Source organism: Oncorhynchus kisutch, linkage group LG13 (genome assembly GCF_002021735.2).
Source record: "Oncorhynchus kisutch isolate 150728-3 linkage group LG13, Okis_V2, whole genome shotgun sequence".
NCBI lineage: Eukaryota > Metazoa > Chordata > Actinopteri > Salmoniformes > Salmonidae > Oncorhynchus > Oncorhynchus kisutch.
Genome location: NC_034186.2, coordinates 61,432,358 through 61,445,551, shown reverse-complemented (window position 1 = coordinate 61,445,551; position 13,194 = coordinate 61,432,358). Strand labels below are relative to the sequence as shown.

Genomic DNA, 13,194 nt, shown 5'->3' with positions numbered 1-13,194 from the left:
CTCTTGTTTTTGATTAACAGTGAAACCAATGTGAGTTTTTGCTGGTTGATCATTTGAGAGAATTGGATATTAAATTCATGAAATGTTTTCTGGATTCACAGTAACTAGCCTTTATTAATAGAATACACACCTGAACACACATGTGACTGTTTATAATTTGGCTATAAAACGGCGTCCGCCTTCAACAAAGAAAACTATTTGAGATTCCACTGGGTATGACGAGAAATAGTGAGTGACTTTCTCCACACTTCTCAAAATATTAAGTGATTCTGTAGGTAGATGGTAACTATGTTGGCCTTATTTGGATCTTTCCTGTAAAATGAGTCATTTCAGATTGGTTGGGGACATCACTTTCCCCCATACACCTTTACCTCGCACAGTGCCAGGTACTTCTCTCTGCCTGGGAGAACGATAGTGACATAGTGTCCCTCCATGTTACATGGAATATCCATTGCCTGCCCTTCTCTCATCTCGGAGATCACAGCACACCTGAAACGCACACATACCAGTAAGTTAGAGCATACAGCCAGAGGTTTTTCCTTATCATGAAACCTGCAATCATTGATGTGAATTCGCCACATCTCCAAAACATGACTGCTGTGGATCATCTAAGCCAAGGCTTCATGAATCATATCTTCTTACAGTGGATTGGTCGTGCCGTTGTTCTCCATGGAGTTTCCAATGCGGATCTCAGCCCCGTTGATCTTGTGGAGACAGCAGTCCCCTCTGTTGGTGATGGTGACAAAGGTGACTTGGTATGTGTCCAAAAGGTCCACTCTCCACCAGGGGTTGGTCTCTGCCTCCGTGTGGCTGCAGGAGCCAGCATGGTACAGTGGGTTACGCTTCCTGTCGGTGGCATTGCTGGCAGCACCGTGGCTGTCATACTGGGAGGAATGGACCTCTATTCCACCGGAGACTAGATTCTCTGAGGGGGACACAACAAGAATTAGGGGGGGAAACAGTGCCTTCAGAATTTAGTCTTACCCCTTGATATATTCAACATTTTGATGTGTTATAGCCTGAATTCAAAATGGATAAAACAACATTTAAAACATGATAATCTACACACAATACCCAATAATGACAAAGTGAACTAAATGTTTTTATTTTATTTTAACGAATGTATTTAAAATTACATACAGAAATATTTCATTAACCTAAGTATTCAAACCCCCGAGTCAATACTTTGTAGAAGCACCTTTGGCAGCGATTACAGCAGTCAGTCTTTCTCGGTAAGTCTAAGACAGGGATCATCAAATTAGATCCACCCGTGGGATGATTTATAAAAACAATTCAGGGAGCCGGAAGATAATTACAAATCATTTGAAAAACTGCAAATTGACCGCAGGAAGTATAAACATATGTTTTGTTTATTAAATATTATATTTTTAAACCAAGCGAACATTTGTATACGGTCACAAATATCTATTATGCGTGGGAATACTTTGGAACAGATTTCCAAAACTAAAATCACTTGGAGCTGATTTGCTGGTATTTTTACGGTGTTTTATGTCAACAAAATAATAATATATACAGTACCAGTCAAAGGTTTGGACACACCTACTCATTCAAGGGTTTTTCTTTATTTGTACTATTTTCTACATTGTAGAATAATAGTGAAGACATCAACACTATGAAATAACACATATGGAGTCGTGTAGTAACCAAAAAAGTGTTAAACAATTCTAAATATATTTGAGATTCTAAAGCCACCAGTGTCTGGTGGAAAGCAGACTGGACCAGGTTTTCTAGAATTAGGTCCATTCAATGTATTTTTTATTCGATTGGGTGCAGAGATGTTGCGGAACGGAGTTTACTCAAAAAGTCAAGCAAAAATTCCAAATAGGAACATACATACACACTAGCACATACAACAACCACTAAAGATACCAACAATCACGGACAGAACAGAAATGTATGCCAGAGGGTTAAATAAGGAACATGATATGGGAACACCAGGTGTGTGTAATACAGACAAAACGAAACTGAAACATGGATCGGTGGTGACTAAAAAGCCGGTGACGTCGACTGCCGAACACCACCCGAGCAAGGAGAAGGGCCGACTTCGGCGGAAGTCGTGACAAACTCCCCAGTTCTTAACCATTACAAGCATACCCATAACATGATGAAGGCACAACGATGCTTGAAAATATGGAGAGTGGTACTCAGTAATGTGTTGTATTGGATTTGCACCAAACATAACACTTTTTATTCAGAACAAAAAGTGAATTGCTTTGCCATATTGTTTGCAGTATTACTTTAGTGCTTTTGTTGCAAATACGATGCATTTTCTATTATATTTGTATTCTGTACAGGCTTCCTTCTTTTCACTCTGTCAGTTAGGTTAGTATTGTGGATTAACTAGAATGTTGTTGATCCATCCTCAGTTCTCTCCTTTCACAGCCGTTAAACTCTGTACCTGTTTTAAAGTCTCCATTGGTTTCTTTAAGAAATCCTTCCTTCCTTTCCGACAGCTGAGTTTGTATTGAGTGGGTGTATTGATACACCATCCAAAGTATAATTAATAACTTCACCATGTTCAAATGGGCAACTTGTTAAGCAAATGTTTACTCCTAAACTTATTTCGGCTTGCCATAACAAAGGAGTTGAATACTTACTGACTCCAGACATTTCAGCTTTTGTTTGTTACTCATTTGTTTGTTTTTTAAACGTTACGGGATATTGTGCCCGTGACATTTTTTGTTGTTGTTTTTATCCATCTTAAATTCAGTCTATAACACAACAAAATGTGTAAAAATGTCAAAGGGGTGTGAACACTTTCTGAAGGCACTGTAAGTGTGATAGACTGCATTTACACAGGCAGCCCTATTCTGATATTTTTGTCCCAGTCACATCAGATCTTTTCACATCAGATCTTTTTCAGAGCTAATCTGATTGGTCAAAAGACATATTAGTGAAAAAAATATCAGAATTGAGCTGCCTATGTAAACACAGCCTTCGTGACACACAACAAGGCTTGCATTTTGCAGACTATGTGGGTAACTCAACGGGACTTTGTGTCTCAAAGGATATTTTCTCATGATCAAATGTCTCTTCGTCTGTATTGTTTTGATTATAGGTCTCTTCTTCAGGGGAGAAATAGAAGACGAGAAGTAAGGGAATTCAATGCAACAGCAGAGTTGAAACTAACACATGTCAACTCATTTCAGGCCTAATCCTAATGCATGAAACTTGAGGTAAATACATCAATTTGAAGTCAGGATTCGGCCCTCCAAGAATCAACTGTGTTGAAATTTAATTGCCCCATTGAGTTGGTTAGAGGGAGCATTTGTCCCAAAGCCTGTTTTAGCATGTGCAGCACCATTGAGGACTTTCACCATTTTGAAGTAGTCAACTGGGTAGGACTTGCTATGGGTTAAGGAAGGGTCTCAGTAGGAGGGTTCAACCAATGAATTATACTCCTGAGCAAACATTCCATAACTGCAGGTGGCAGTACATCTATCTGTTCAAACGTTACACACTCCAGCAAAGTAGTTAGTGGTATGCACCTTTCCAGTTTATTTTGGTACTGCCAATACACTCATAGAAGTAGTAGAAGAAGAAGAAATGGACAACTTTATAATAGGGACAGCCCTCAATGGCTCTGCCCATGCTCAGAAAAATGACATGGTGAATATGGAATATTGTGTCAAATCCAAGCCTCTGGTTAAGGATTTTTGATTTCTGGTCCTAATTTTAGCCTGGAGGATACTGTATGATTGGATGTAGGAGTAGCTGACCTTTCCGAATAGCAGGCCTTCCGAGGGATATCAGAAGATCCCACAACCAGGCCAGGTTTAGGTTTGGAGCTGTAACTGCTGTCTCGGGGGCAGTTGAAGGCAGGCCTGGAAAAAGGAGGAAAAAGGGAGTGGAGTAAAAAAATGTACATCGGTAAACGATAATAAAAAAGGCATCTGCTGGAGAAGGTGTACATTCTGAACGATGGAGCCCATACCTGCCTGAAAGGTGCTTGCTTGCACTTCCACCTCACACAAAGTCAAGTACTTCTCTTTTCCTGGGAGGAGAATGTTGACATAGCGCCCCGATATCCCACCGCACGGAAATGTCCTGCTTTGCCCAGCAGGGATGTATGGAATCCTGGCACACCTACAGGCATAGGAATCTTGAGCATTGTTATGTGTTACAAGATGATTACAGGATAAACAGTATTTGCTCAAAATAAGGGATCAGGGATGAGTTTCCTGAAAGCTTAAAGGGGCAATCTGCAGTTGCTACATCCATTTTGGGATGTATAAATTAATGATATGTACCCAATGATTCTTGAAGAACATATCTTAGAAATGCCTCATGAGCTTAGTTCAACTGTCATAGCCCATCAGAACCAAAAATATAATCTTGTTTTATCCAATGTTCTTAAACATAGTACATTTAAACAAACTATATAGCCTCAAAACATGGTTCCAACTATAATTTTGATATCATAGCTGGTCAGTCATTGTATCCATAGCTACAGTTGAAGTCAGGAGTTTACATACACCTTAGTCAAATACATTTAAACTCAGTTTTTCATCATTCCTGACATTTAATCCTAGTAAAAATTCCCTGTCTTAGGTCAGTTAGGATCACCAATTTTTTTGAGAATGTGAAATGTCAAAATAATACTAGAGAGAATGATTTATTTCAGCTTTTATTTCTTTCATCACATTCCCAGTGGATCAGAAGTTTACATACACTCAATTAGTATTTGGTAGCATTGCCTTTAAATTGTTTAACTTGGGTCAAATGTTTCAGGTAGCCTTCCACAAGCTTCCCACAATAAGTTGGGTGAATTTTGGCCCATTCCTCCTGACAGAGCTGGTGTAACTGAGTCAGGTTTGTAGGCCTCCTTGCTCGCATTTCGTTTGATTTTCCCATGGTGTCAAGCAAAGAGGCACTGAGTTTGAAGATAGGCCTTGAAATAAATCCACAGGTACACCTCCAATTGACTCAAATTATGTCAATTAGCCTATCAGACACCATGACACCATTTTCTGGAATTTTCCAGGCTGTTTAAAAGCACAGTCAATTTAATGTATGTAAACTTCTGACCCACTGGGATTGTGATACAGTGAATTATAAGTGAAACAATCTGTCTGTAAACAATTGTTGGAAAAATTACTTGTGTCATTCATAAAGTAGATGTCCTAAACGACTTGCCCAAACCATAGTTTTAATGACTCCAACCTAAGTGTATGTAAACTGCCCCTTTAAGTCTGATTAAATCCTCATAGTTGATGAGTTATGGAGATGGCTGGGTTGTTTAAGGGAGAGTTGTGTTACCGGGAAGACACATAGTGGGTTGTATAGCCAGACAGAAGTTGTGTTACGAAGATAACTCACAGTGGGTTGCTATTGCCGTTGTTGAACAGCGAGTCCCCAACGTGGATCTCTGCTCCACTGATCCTGTCTGAGCAGCAGTCCCCTCTGTTGGTAATGGTGACGTCGGTGACGTTGTGGGTCTTGCTCAGGTCCACCCGCCACCAGGGGTCGACCTCTGCTTTCGTGTGGCTGCAGGACCCCTCCAGATAACGGTTGATCCAGCTCAGGTCAATGGCATTGTTGGCATCTCCAAACATGTCCCACTGCGACGACTGACTGGCTATCCCGCCAGTGGCTGCATTCTCTTCACAGAACAAACAAGATTAAAATCATGGGTTTACAAAAGGTTCATTGTCAGTTCAAGATGCAGTACATAGCTGTACTAATCAGCGATCTCAATGAAAACATTTCTCAAACAATGTTTCATTCTCTATAATACAACAAAAGTTTTTAAAAAATGTATATTGTGTTACCATATCGAGTCTTATGGTCTGGGCATAGAATGTCTTGCCCTCTCTTCATATCTTGCACCCTCCTGTCTACAGGAAACATGACAGTACATAAAGGTTTGAGTCACAGGCTTTGAACCTGTTAATAGACAGTTAGCCATGGCTTCAAGTCATCTAATAGCTACCATGTAGGCAAGTGTAAAAGGTAGTTGTTGTGAAATTGTTTGATTACTTGTTAGATATTACTGCATGGTCGGAACTAGAAGCACAAGCATTTCGCTACACTCACAATAACATCTGCTAACCATGTGTATGTGACCGATAAATTTTGATTTGATGTCCAACAATAACACATCAGAGATATAGTAACTAAAACCCTGTACATACCAGAGGAAAGATGTTTGTCCATATCTGTAAAAGGACCAAGAGATTTGTTGTAATTTAGAGGAATAGGTCAAGTTTGACCAAATGTCATGTTTTTCTCACCCTAACAAGCTTATAAACTTAGATGAAGTGATCACATATTGCCCCTTCCGTTAATTGATGACAATACCATATAATGTCTGCTCCTCACCAGGACGGCTGCCCACATTCACCTCCACCTCACACAGTGACAGGTGTTTATTGCAGCCCGGCAAGAAAACGTTCACATAGCGACCCTCGATCCCACTGCACTGAAAGGTCATGACCTCCCACGCGGGATATGAGGAGATCACAGCGCATCTAAAGAAGGAAATCGAACAAAAACACATGGTATAAACAGGCTTTTGATCTCAAATCTTAAACACCAAATGCGCTCTGTGTTATATTTGCTCATGAGGCTCCTCACAATGGATTGCTGTTGCCATTATTCTGCAGCGAGTTTCCAATGTGGATTTCAGCACCATCGATCATCTCTGGATCAACGTCTTCAATGTTTGTGACTGTTATGGAGGTGACGTTGTAAGCTCGCTGCAAGTCCACCCTCCACCATGGGTTGACTTGGGACTTGGTGCGGCTGCAGGATTTGTCTTTGTACATGGAGAGGCGTCTTCCATCCACGGCATTGTTAGAGCCCCCCATGTAGGAGTACTGGGAGGATTGGCGAGTCGTTTTCTTTAAGGCAACATTGTCTTTAGGGAAATAGAAGGTTTACACTTACCAATGCAGTACAAAGATCCATTAATTTATATAACATACTTATGTGGTATAGATCTGGGTTTACCTGTAACAGGAACAATTAAGTTGAGTTCTGATGCTTGAGTTGGTCCCATTTCTTCTTATAAGACACAATGAAACATACATGAGAGTTATAACGTACAGGTCTTATCAACCATTTATAGCTAATAAAAAAGGAAAACTACCACACAAATGGATCACCATCAAAATATGTATCTCTATATGCGTTTGATCACTCTGTTATGTTATTTTCTTCCAGGTTTGGATGCGTACCAATAGGAGCAGGATGAGCATTCACCTCCACCTCACACAGGGTCAGATATTGCATGTATCCTCTGAGGAACACATTGACGTATTGCCCCTGCATCCCGTGGCATTGAAATGTGGTGGAGCCCCCTGCGGGGATGGAGGATATCAACGCACACCTGGATGGAAAAGTAAGACGTATTAGGAGGAGGTGGATTCCTCATATCCTCTATCCTCGCCTCCTTTTTAAAACCCAGCTGTGGAATAAGTACAGAACAGTTATACTTGAGTAAAAGTAAATATACTGCAGTAAAAAATAAGTCAAAGGGAAAGTTACCCAGTAAAATTATCTTTACAAGTGTGTGAATTGAACCATTTTGCTGTCCTGCCTGAGTACTTTTGGGTGCCAGGGAAAATGTATGGGAGTGAAAAGTAAACATAAAATAGGAATCTAGTGGAGTCAAAGGCATTTGTACTAAAGCTACTTTATGCAACTGTCAAAACCCATTGGATAAAAAAGTCCTTGTGGAGGCACCTTGAACCTTCTCCTCAATACTATTGAGAAGCAGGTGAAGAGATAGGATGTGAGGAATAACAGAATTGTGACATAGCCCAGGTGTCTGCTATCAGCCTGGGCATACAACATTATTTTCCTCTAATGCTCAAATGTAGGATGAAGGGCAGTGTCACACCTGGGGTTACTGTTGCCGTCGTTCTCCAGGGAGTTTCCAATGCGGATCTCAGCCCCGTTGATCCTCTCTGATAAAGTATCTCTGTTGGTGATGGTGACGGAGGTGACTTGGTAGGTCTCCAGCAGGTCCACCCTCCACCAGGGGCTGGTCTCTCCCGAAGTGTGGCTGCAGGAGTCATATTCGTAAGTTGGGTTCCATATTCCATCAATGGCTCTTTTTGCAGTGCCTCCATAGGATGTGGATGATTGGGCTGCTTTGCCCCTCAGAGCAACATTCACTGTGGGCCAGAAGGAGAATAGTGAGGATAGCTATTCAGAACAGAGATGAACCATAAATCATGTTACCATCTGATAATCTCCATACATGTTATAAAATCGTTTTTAAATACTGTATTTAATTAAATATCCACATTTTAAATAATGACACTATTTTCATTCGTTAACTTTACATATAGAACCATAGAAAATAGATTCCCATGGAACCCAACAAGGTAAAAGCGTTGACCAACCTAATTCATCTTTAGAGCACCTTCCCATTCCCAGAATCCCCAGCAGGGAGAGTATAATTACGTCTTTCATCTTGCAGACAGAAACAAATAGGAGAGGTTCACAGATTAACATCAACAGATTCATTCTGTTCACCAGACAGTTCTTTGAAATGTCACAGATCAGATAAAACATGTGACTGACACATTTTGCAGTAGGCTACTCAAAATGAAGTTATCATGTACATTTGGGAACTTACCGTGGAAGTAATGCGTTTGCATGCTCTGCATTAGAGGGGATTCCTTTGGGTCCTCAGGGACTCAGGGACTGGCAGAAATGGATTGAACATAGGAAGGGTCCACTGACCTCTGAGTCACTATGTTTGCAATGTACAAAGAACTGTTTACTTTTCAAAAGTGACGAACAAGACTGTGCCATGGAGCATTACATATATAGAGCCCTGACACAGGCCACATTTAGTCATCTTGTACTTCTTGTGTGAACTGCACTTTTTGTATTCCTTGTACAGTATGCTTATGAGTATGTTCATAAGACATGATGAAGCTTCACAGACACACTAAGACAGCCTTGATTGCTGTAAAGGCTCAGTGGAACAACCTGGTGACATCAACCTGGCCATCATGTACAGTCCAAAACCACCTCTAAAATCAGTCCTAAATGGTGATATAAAACGAATTGTATATTTTTCAAAAAGATGTGCTAGGCAGGCCACTGAACACTGCATAAATATAGCAGCACTTTAGAATCACGGTATGCAGCGTCCTTCGCCCACTTCTTATCACAAGAGGAAGAAATGTTTGTAATACAACAGCACCATCATATGGTTCAAAAGAGGAACCTCATTTCAGCTCAAATATTGGTGGAGGTAAAACAAAAACAAAAATCAAGTATATGATTTAATAACTGTGTAGGTGTGTTTTTGGTTTTACTATCCTTGTGGTGACCAGAAATCACAAGGATAGTAAAACGAGGAAAAGTTGGACAAGTGGGGACATTTCTCGGGTCCCCACAAGGAAAAATGCTATTTTAGGCTTAGGTTTAGGGTTACAATTAGGGTTAGGGGTTAGGTTTAGGGGTAGGTTTAGGGGTAGGTTTAGGAGTTAGGGTCATGCTTAGGTTTAGGGGTTAGGGAAAATAGGATTTTGAATGGGAATAAATTGTTCAGTCCAACAAGGATAGTAAAACAAACGTGTGTGTGTGTGTGTGTGTGTGTGTGTGTGTGTGTGTGTGTGTGTGTGTGTGTGTGTGTGTGTGTGTGTGTGTGTGTGTGTGTGTGTGTGTGTGTGTGTGTGTGTGCACGTGCACATGTGTGTTTGTGCATGCACGCGTGTGTGTAGATGACCAAGATTAGTTCTCTGCTTGGCATGTTCACCGCCCCCACCATCCCACTGAAGAACTACTCAACTGAGCTGGACATTGAGGAGAACACAGACACCCTTCTGCTCAGTCCAGTGGACCAAATGCTGTCTAATATAAATATGTATTACATATGCTTATCATGTTTTAACTATTGTTGCCCTGTTAATTAGTCATTGACAACATTCTTGCTTTGAGTAAAATGAATATGTAGGTTTCTCTGGCCTGTATATGTGTCGTCTGATAATGTTTAACCTGTTTTGTCCACTACAGGTACTCTCAATGCAGCATCCATCACTACCTCCAACTGCGGAACTCATCTGCGCACTGAAGCCAGTGTCAAAAGACAAGGGCTTAATTTGCACTGCCTCTAACCAGCTCTGCTGTAACACCAGTGGCTGCAACAATCAAACTCTGAATGGTAAGATACCTGTGTCTATTACCTAAGTAATGTTTGTGTTTCCAACAATGTATTTGATGTGTTCATTTCAGCTGTCTGTCATTGTTTGAAGAAATACAGTATATGATCGGATTGTGTCTTACATTTATAGGATCTTAATTTGAGACAGTTTGCTACAGTGGGACAATCATCCTACAGCAACAGTATATGGTAATTATTATGTAGATTATAATTCATACAGTAAGTATATTTTTCCTCAATAAAGTAGCTATTAGAAAAGTCAGAGCTACTGTACTGTAATATCTCATTGCCTCCATTCCACTATCAGAACCAGGACAAACGAGAACTAAGGAGAACCAGACAACATGGTTCCTGAATGTGTTTCCAATGCATTACCAACAACAAGATCAGAACAATAGTTATTTATAGCTACTGTACAGTAGATCTGTTCTCCTCCTACAGATCTCCTCCCCAGTTCGCTGGCGAATTAACTATAATGTAACTACATCCCCTTTACCTGTAACTACATCCCCTTTACCAGTAACTACATCCCCTGTACCAGTAACTACATCCCCTGTACCAGTAACTACATCCCCTGTACCAGTAACTACATCCCCTGTACCAGTAACTAACTCCCCTGTACCAGTAACTACTCCCCTGTACCTGTAACTACAACACCTACAGCCTCTGCGCCTTTATCTACAGCCTCTGCGCCTTTATCTACAGCCTCTGCGCCTTTATCTACAGCCTCTGCGCCTTTATCTACAGCCTCTGCGCCTTTATCTACAGCCTCTGCGCCTTTATCTACAGCCTCTGCACCATTATCTACAGCCTCTGCACCATTATCTACAGCCTCTGTACCATTATCTACAGCCTCTGTACCATTATCTACAGCCTCTGTACCATTATCTATAGCCTCTGTGCCTTTATCTAGTCTCTTTACCTTTATCTACAGCCTCTGTACCATTATCTACAGCCTCTGTACCATTATCTACAGCCTCTGTACCATTATCTACAGCCTCTGTGCCTTTATCTAGTCTCTTTACCTTTATCTACAGCCTCTGTGCCTTTATCTACAGCCTCTGTACCATTATCTACAGCCTCTGTGCCTTTATCTACAGCCTCTGTACCATTATCTACAGCCTCTGTACCATTATCTACAGCCTCTGTGCCTTTATCTAGTCTCTTTACCTTTATCTACAGCCTCTGTGCCTTTATCTACAGCCTCTGTGCCTTTATCTACAGCCTCTGTAACTAATCACAGCGCCTTTAACTGTAATTATAGCCCCTTTACCTGTAACAACGTCCCCTGAAACTGTAACCAAAGCCCCTGTATCTGTAACCACAGGGCCCGTATCTGTAACCACAGGGCCCGTATCTGTAACCACAGGGCCCGTATCTGTAAACACAGGGCCCGTATCTGTAACCACAGGGCCCGTATCTGTAACCACTGGGCCCGTATCTGTAAACACAGGGCCCGTATCTGTAACCACAGGGCCCGTATCTGTATCCACAGGGCCCGTATCTGTAACCACAGGGCCCGTATCTGTAACCACAGGGCCCGTATCTGTAACCACAGGGCCCGTATCTGTAACCACAGGGCCCGTATCTGTAACCACAGGGCCCGTATCTGTAACCACAGGGACCGTATCTGTAACCACAGGGCCCGTATCTGTAACCACAGGGCCCGTATCTGTAACCACAGGGCCCGTATCTGTAACCACAGGGCCCGTATCTGTAACTGCAACTACATCCCCTGTAACTACAACCTCTGTAACTTTAACCAATGTGCCTGTAACAGCTACAGCCTGGTCCATCAGACTGAGCCTAGTCCCTCTGCTGCTGGGCCTCTGACAACATAACGCATTGATTACAACATAAGGAGATGTACAGTGATTTGTATGTATTTCAAAATACGTACAATTAAAGTCATGATTTTTGTATTGTTTTCCAGTTGATGCCCGTTACATTTGAGTGTTTCTTGATTGAATAATTTCTTATTTATGATGATTTATATTCTAAATGTGCTTGCTTTAAAACAAATTATATTATGATGATTATGATATATTTCTACCAACATGGAAATATTGTAAAATAAATTATCACACCACAACATTTTCTAATAGGATTGTAGTTGTTTTGACCATTGTTTGGATCCTTTAACAGATAAGGAAGGTTGTGTCAATTGCATTATTCAATTCAAATCTTAACAGAGTGTAAGGGGGAACCATTATCATTCACAATGATACAGTCCAAACTAAATATCATTTTTCATTTGGCGTATTCAGTTGTTACTACAATACCATCCCTATTCCACTGAGGAGAGGAAAACCTGCCGAGGAGAAGGATGTAGTTAGTCTTATTGTCTGATGAAGAAGAGGAAGGGGTGGTCTGCCGTGAAGTGTTCCTCTCAGATCACACAGATCGTCACCATGCCAGTGATGGCGCAGCGTCTGTCCCCCTTCGTCTGTCCCCCTTCTTGTTCATCCAATACAGGTTGGCCCTGCCCCTGTCAAATGCTTAAGCATGTCTCTCACCTGTGTGAATACTTCCTTGGTCACCTTTGTAACTACTGTATATATACTGATTGTACAAAACATGACATAGACTGACCATGTGAATCCAGGTGAAAGCTATGATCCCTTATTGATGTCACTTGGTAAATCCACTTCAATCACTGGCATGGTGACGTTCTGTGTGATCTGAGAGGAAATCATGGACTACAAAAAGAAAACCAGTCACGTCACAGACACCGAGGTCACACTTCCATACAAACAAATCACCTTCTTTGCCCGCTTTGAGGATAACACAGTGTCACCATCGCGGCCCGCTAACAAGGACTGAGCCCCCTCTCCTTCTCCGTGGCTGACGTGAGTAAAACATTTAAACGTGTTCGCCCAGACAGCATCCCAAGCCACGTCCTCAGAGCATGCACAGACCGGCTGGCTGGTGTGTTTACGGACATATTCAATCAATCCTTATCCCAGTCTGTTGTCCCCACATTCTTCAAGATGGCTACCGCTGTTCCTGTACCCAAGAAGGCAAAGATAACTGAGCTAAATGACTAC

The 13,194-nt window shown here is 41.4% G+C and overlaps 1 protein-coding gene and 1 long non-coding RNA gene across 5 annotated transcripts; one reads left to right on the top strand and one right to left on the bottom strand.

The window, feature by feature from the left end:
• Positions 1-85: 85 nt before the first annotated feature.
• LOC109902000 (uncharacterized) lies at positions 86-8,769 on the bottom strand. Of its 4 annotated transcripts, none has more exons than XM_020498045.2 (14): positions 8,609-8,769; positions 8,373-8,442; positions 7,865-8,141; positions 7,200-7,351; positions 6,973-7,023; positions 6,598-6,880; positions 6,322-6,491; positions 6,156-6,179; positions 5,793-5,858; positions 5,341-5,623; positions 3,956-4,107; positions 3,741-3,845; positions 643-925; positions 86-489 (listed from the first exon to the last, which is right to left on the bottom strand). In XM_020498045.2, the coding sequence occupies exons 2-14, from the start codon at positions 8,440-8,442 to the stop codon at positions 348-350; spliced, it is 2,058 nt and encodes a 685-aa protein (XP_020353634.1). In that variant the 5' UTR covers positions 8,609-8,769; the 3' UTR covers positions 86-347. The 4 variants fall into 4 exon arrangements, with proteins under 4 accessions (XP_020353634.1, XP_020353633.1, XP_020353635.1 ...); XM_020498044.2 differs by having other exon boundaries at positions 6,973-7,026; positions 8,609-8,741; XM_020498046.2 differs by having other exon boundaries at positions 6,343-6,491; positions 6,973-7,026; positions 8,609-8,741.
• Positions 8,770-10,276: 1,507 nt separating this feature from the next.
• LOC109902004 (uncharacterized) lies at positions 10,277-12,069 on the top strand. The gene is made up of 2 exons (XR_004202487.1): positions 10,277-10,336; positions 10,455-12,069. It is a non-coding gene; the product is annotated as an uncharacterized LOC109902004 (long non-coding RNA).
• The last annotated feature ends 1,125 nt before the right edge of the window (positions 12,070-13,194 follow it).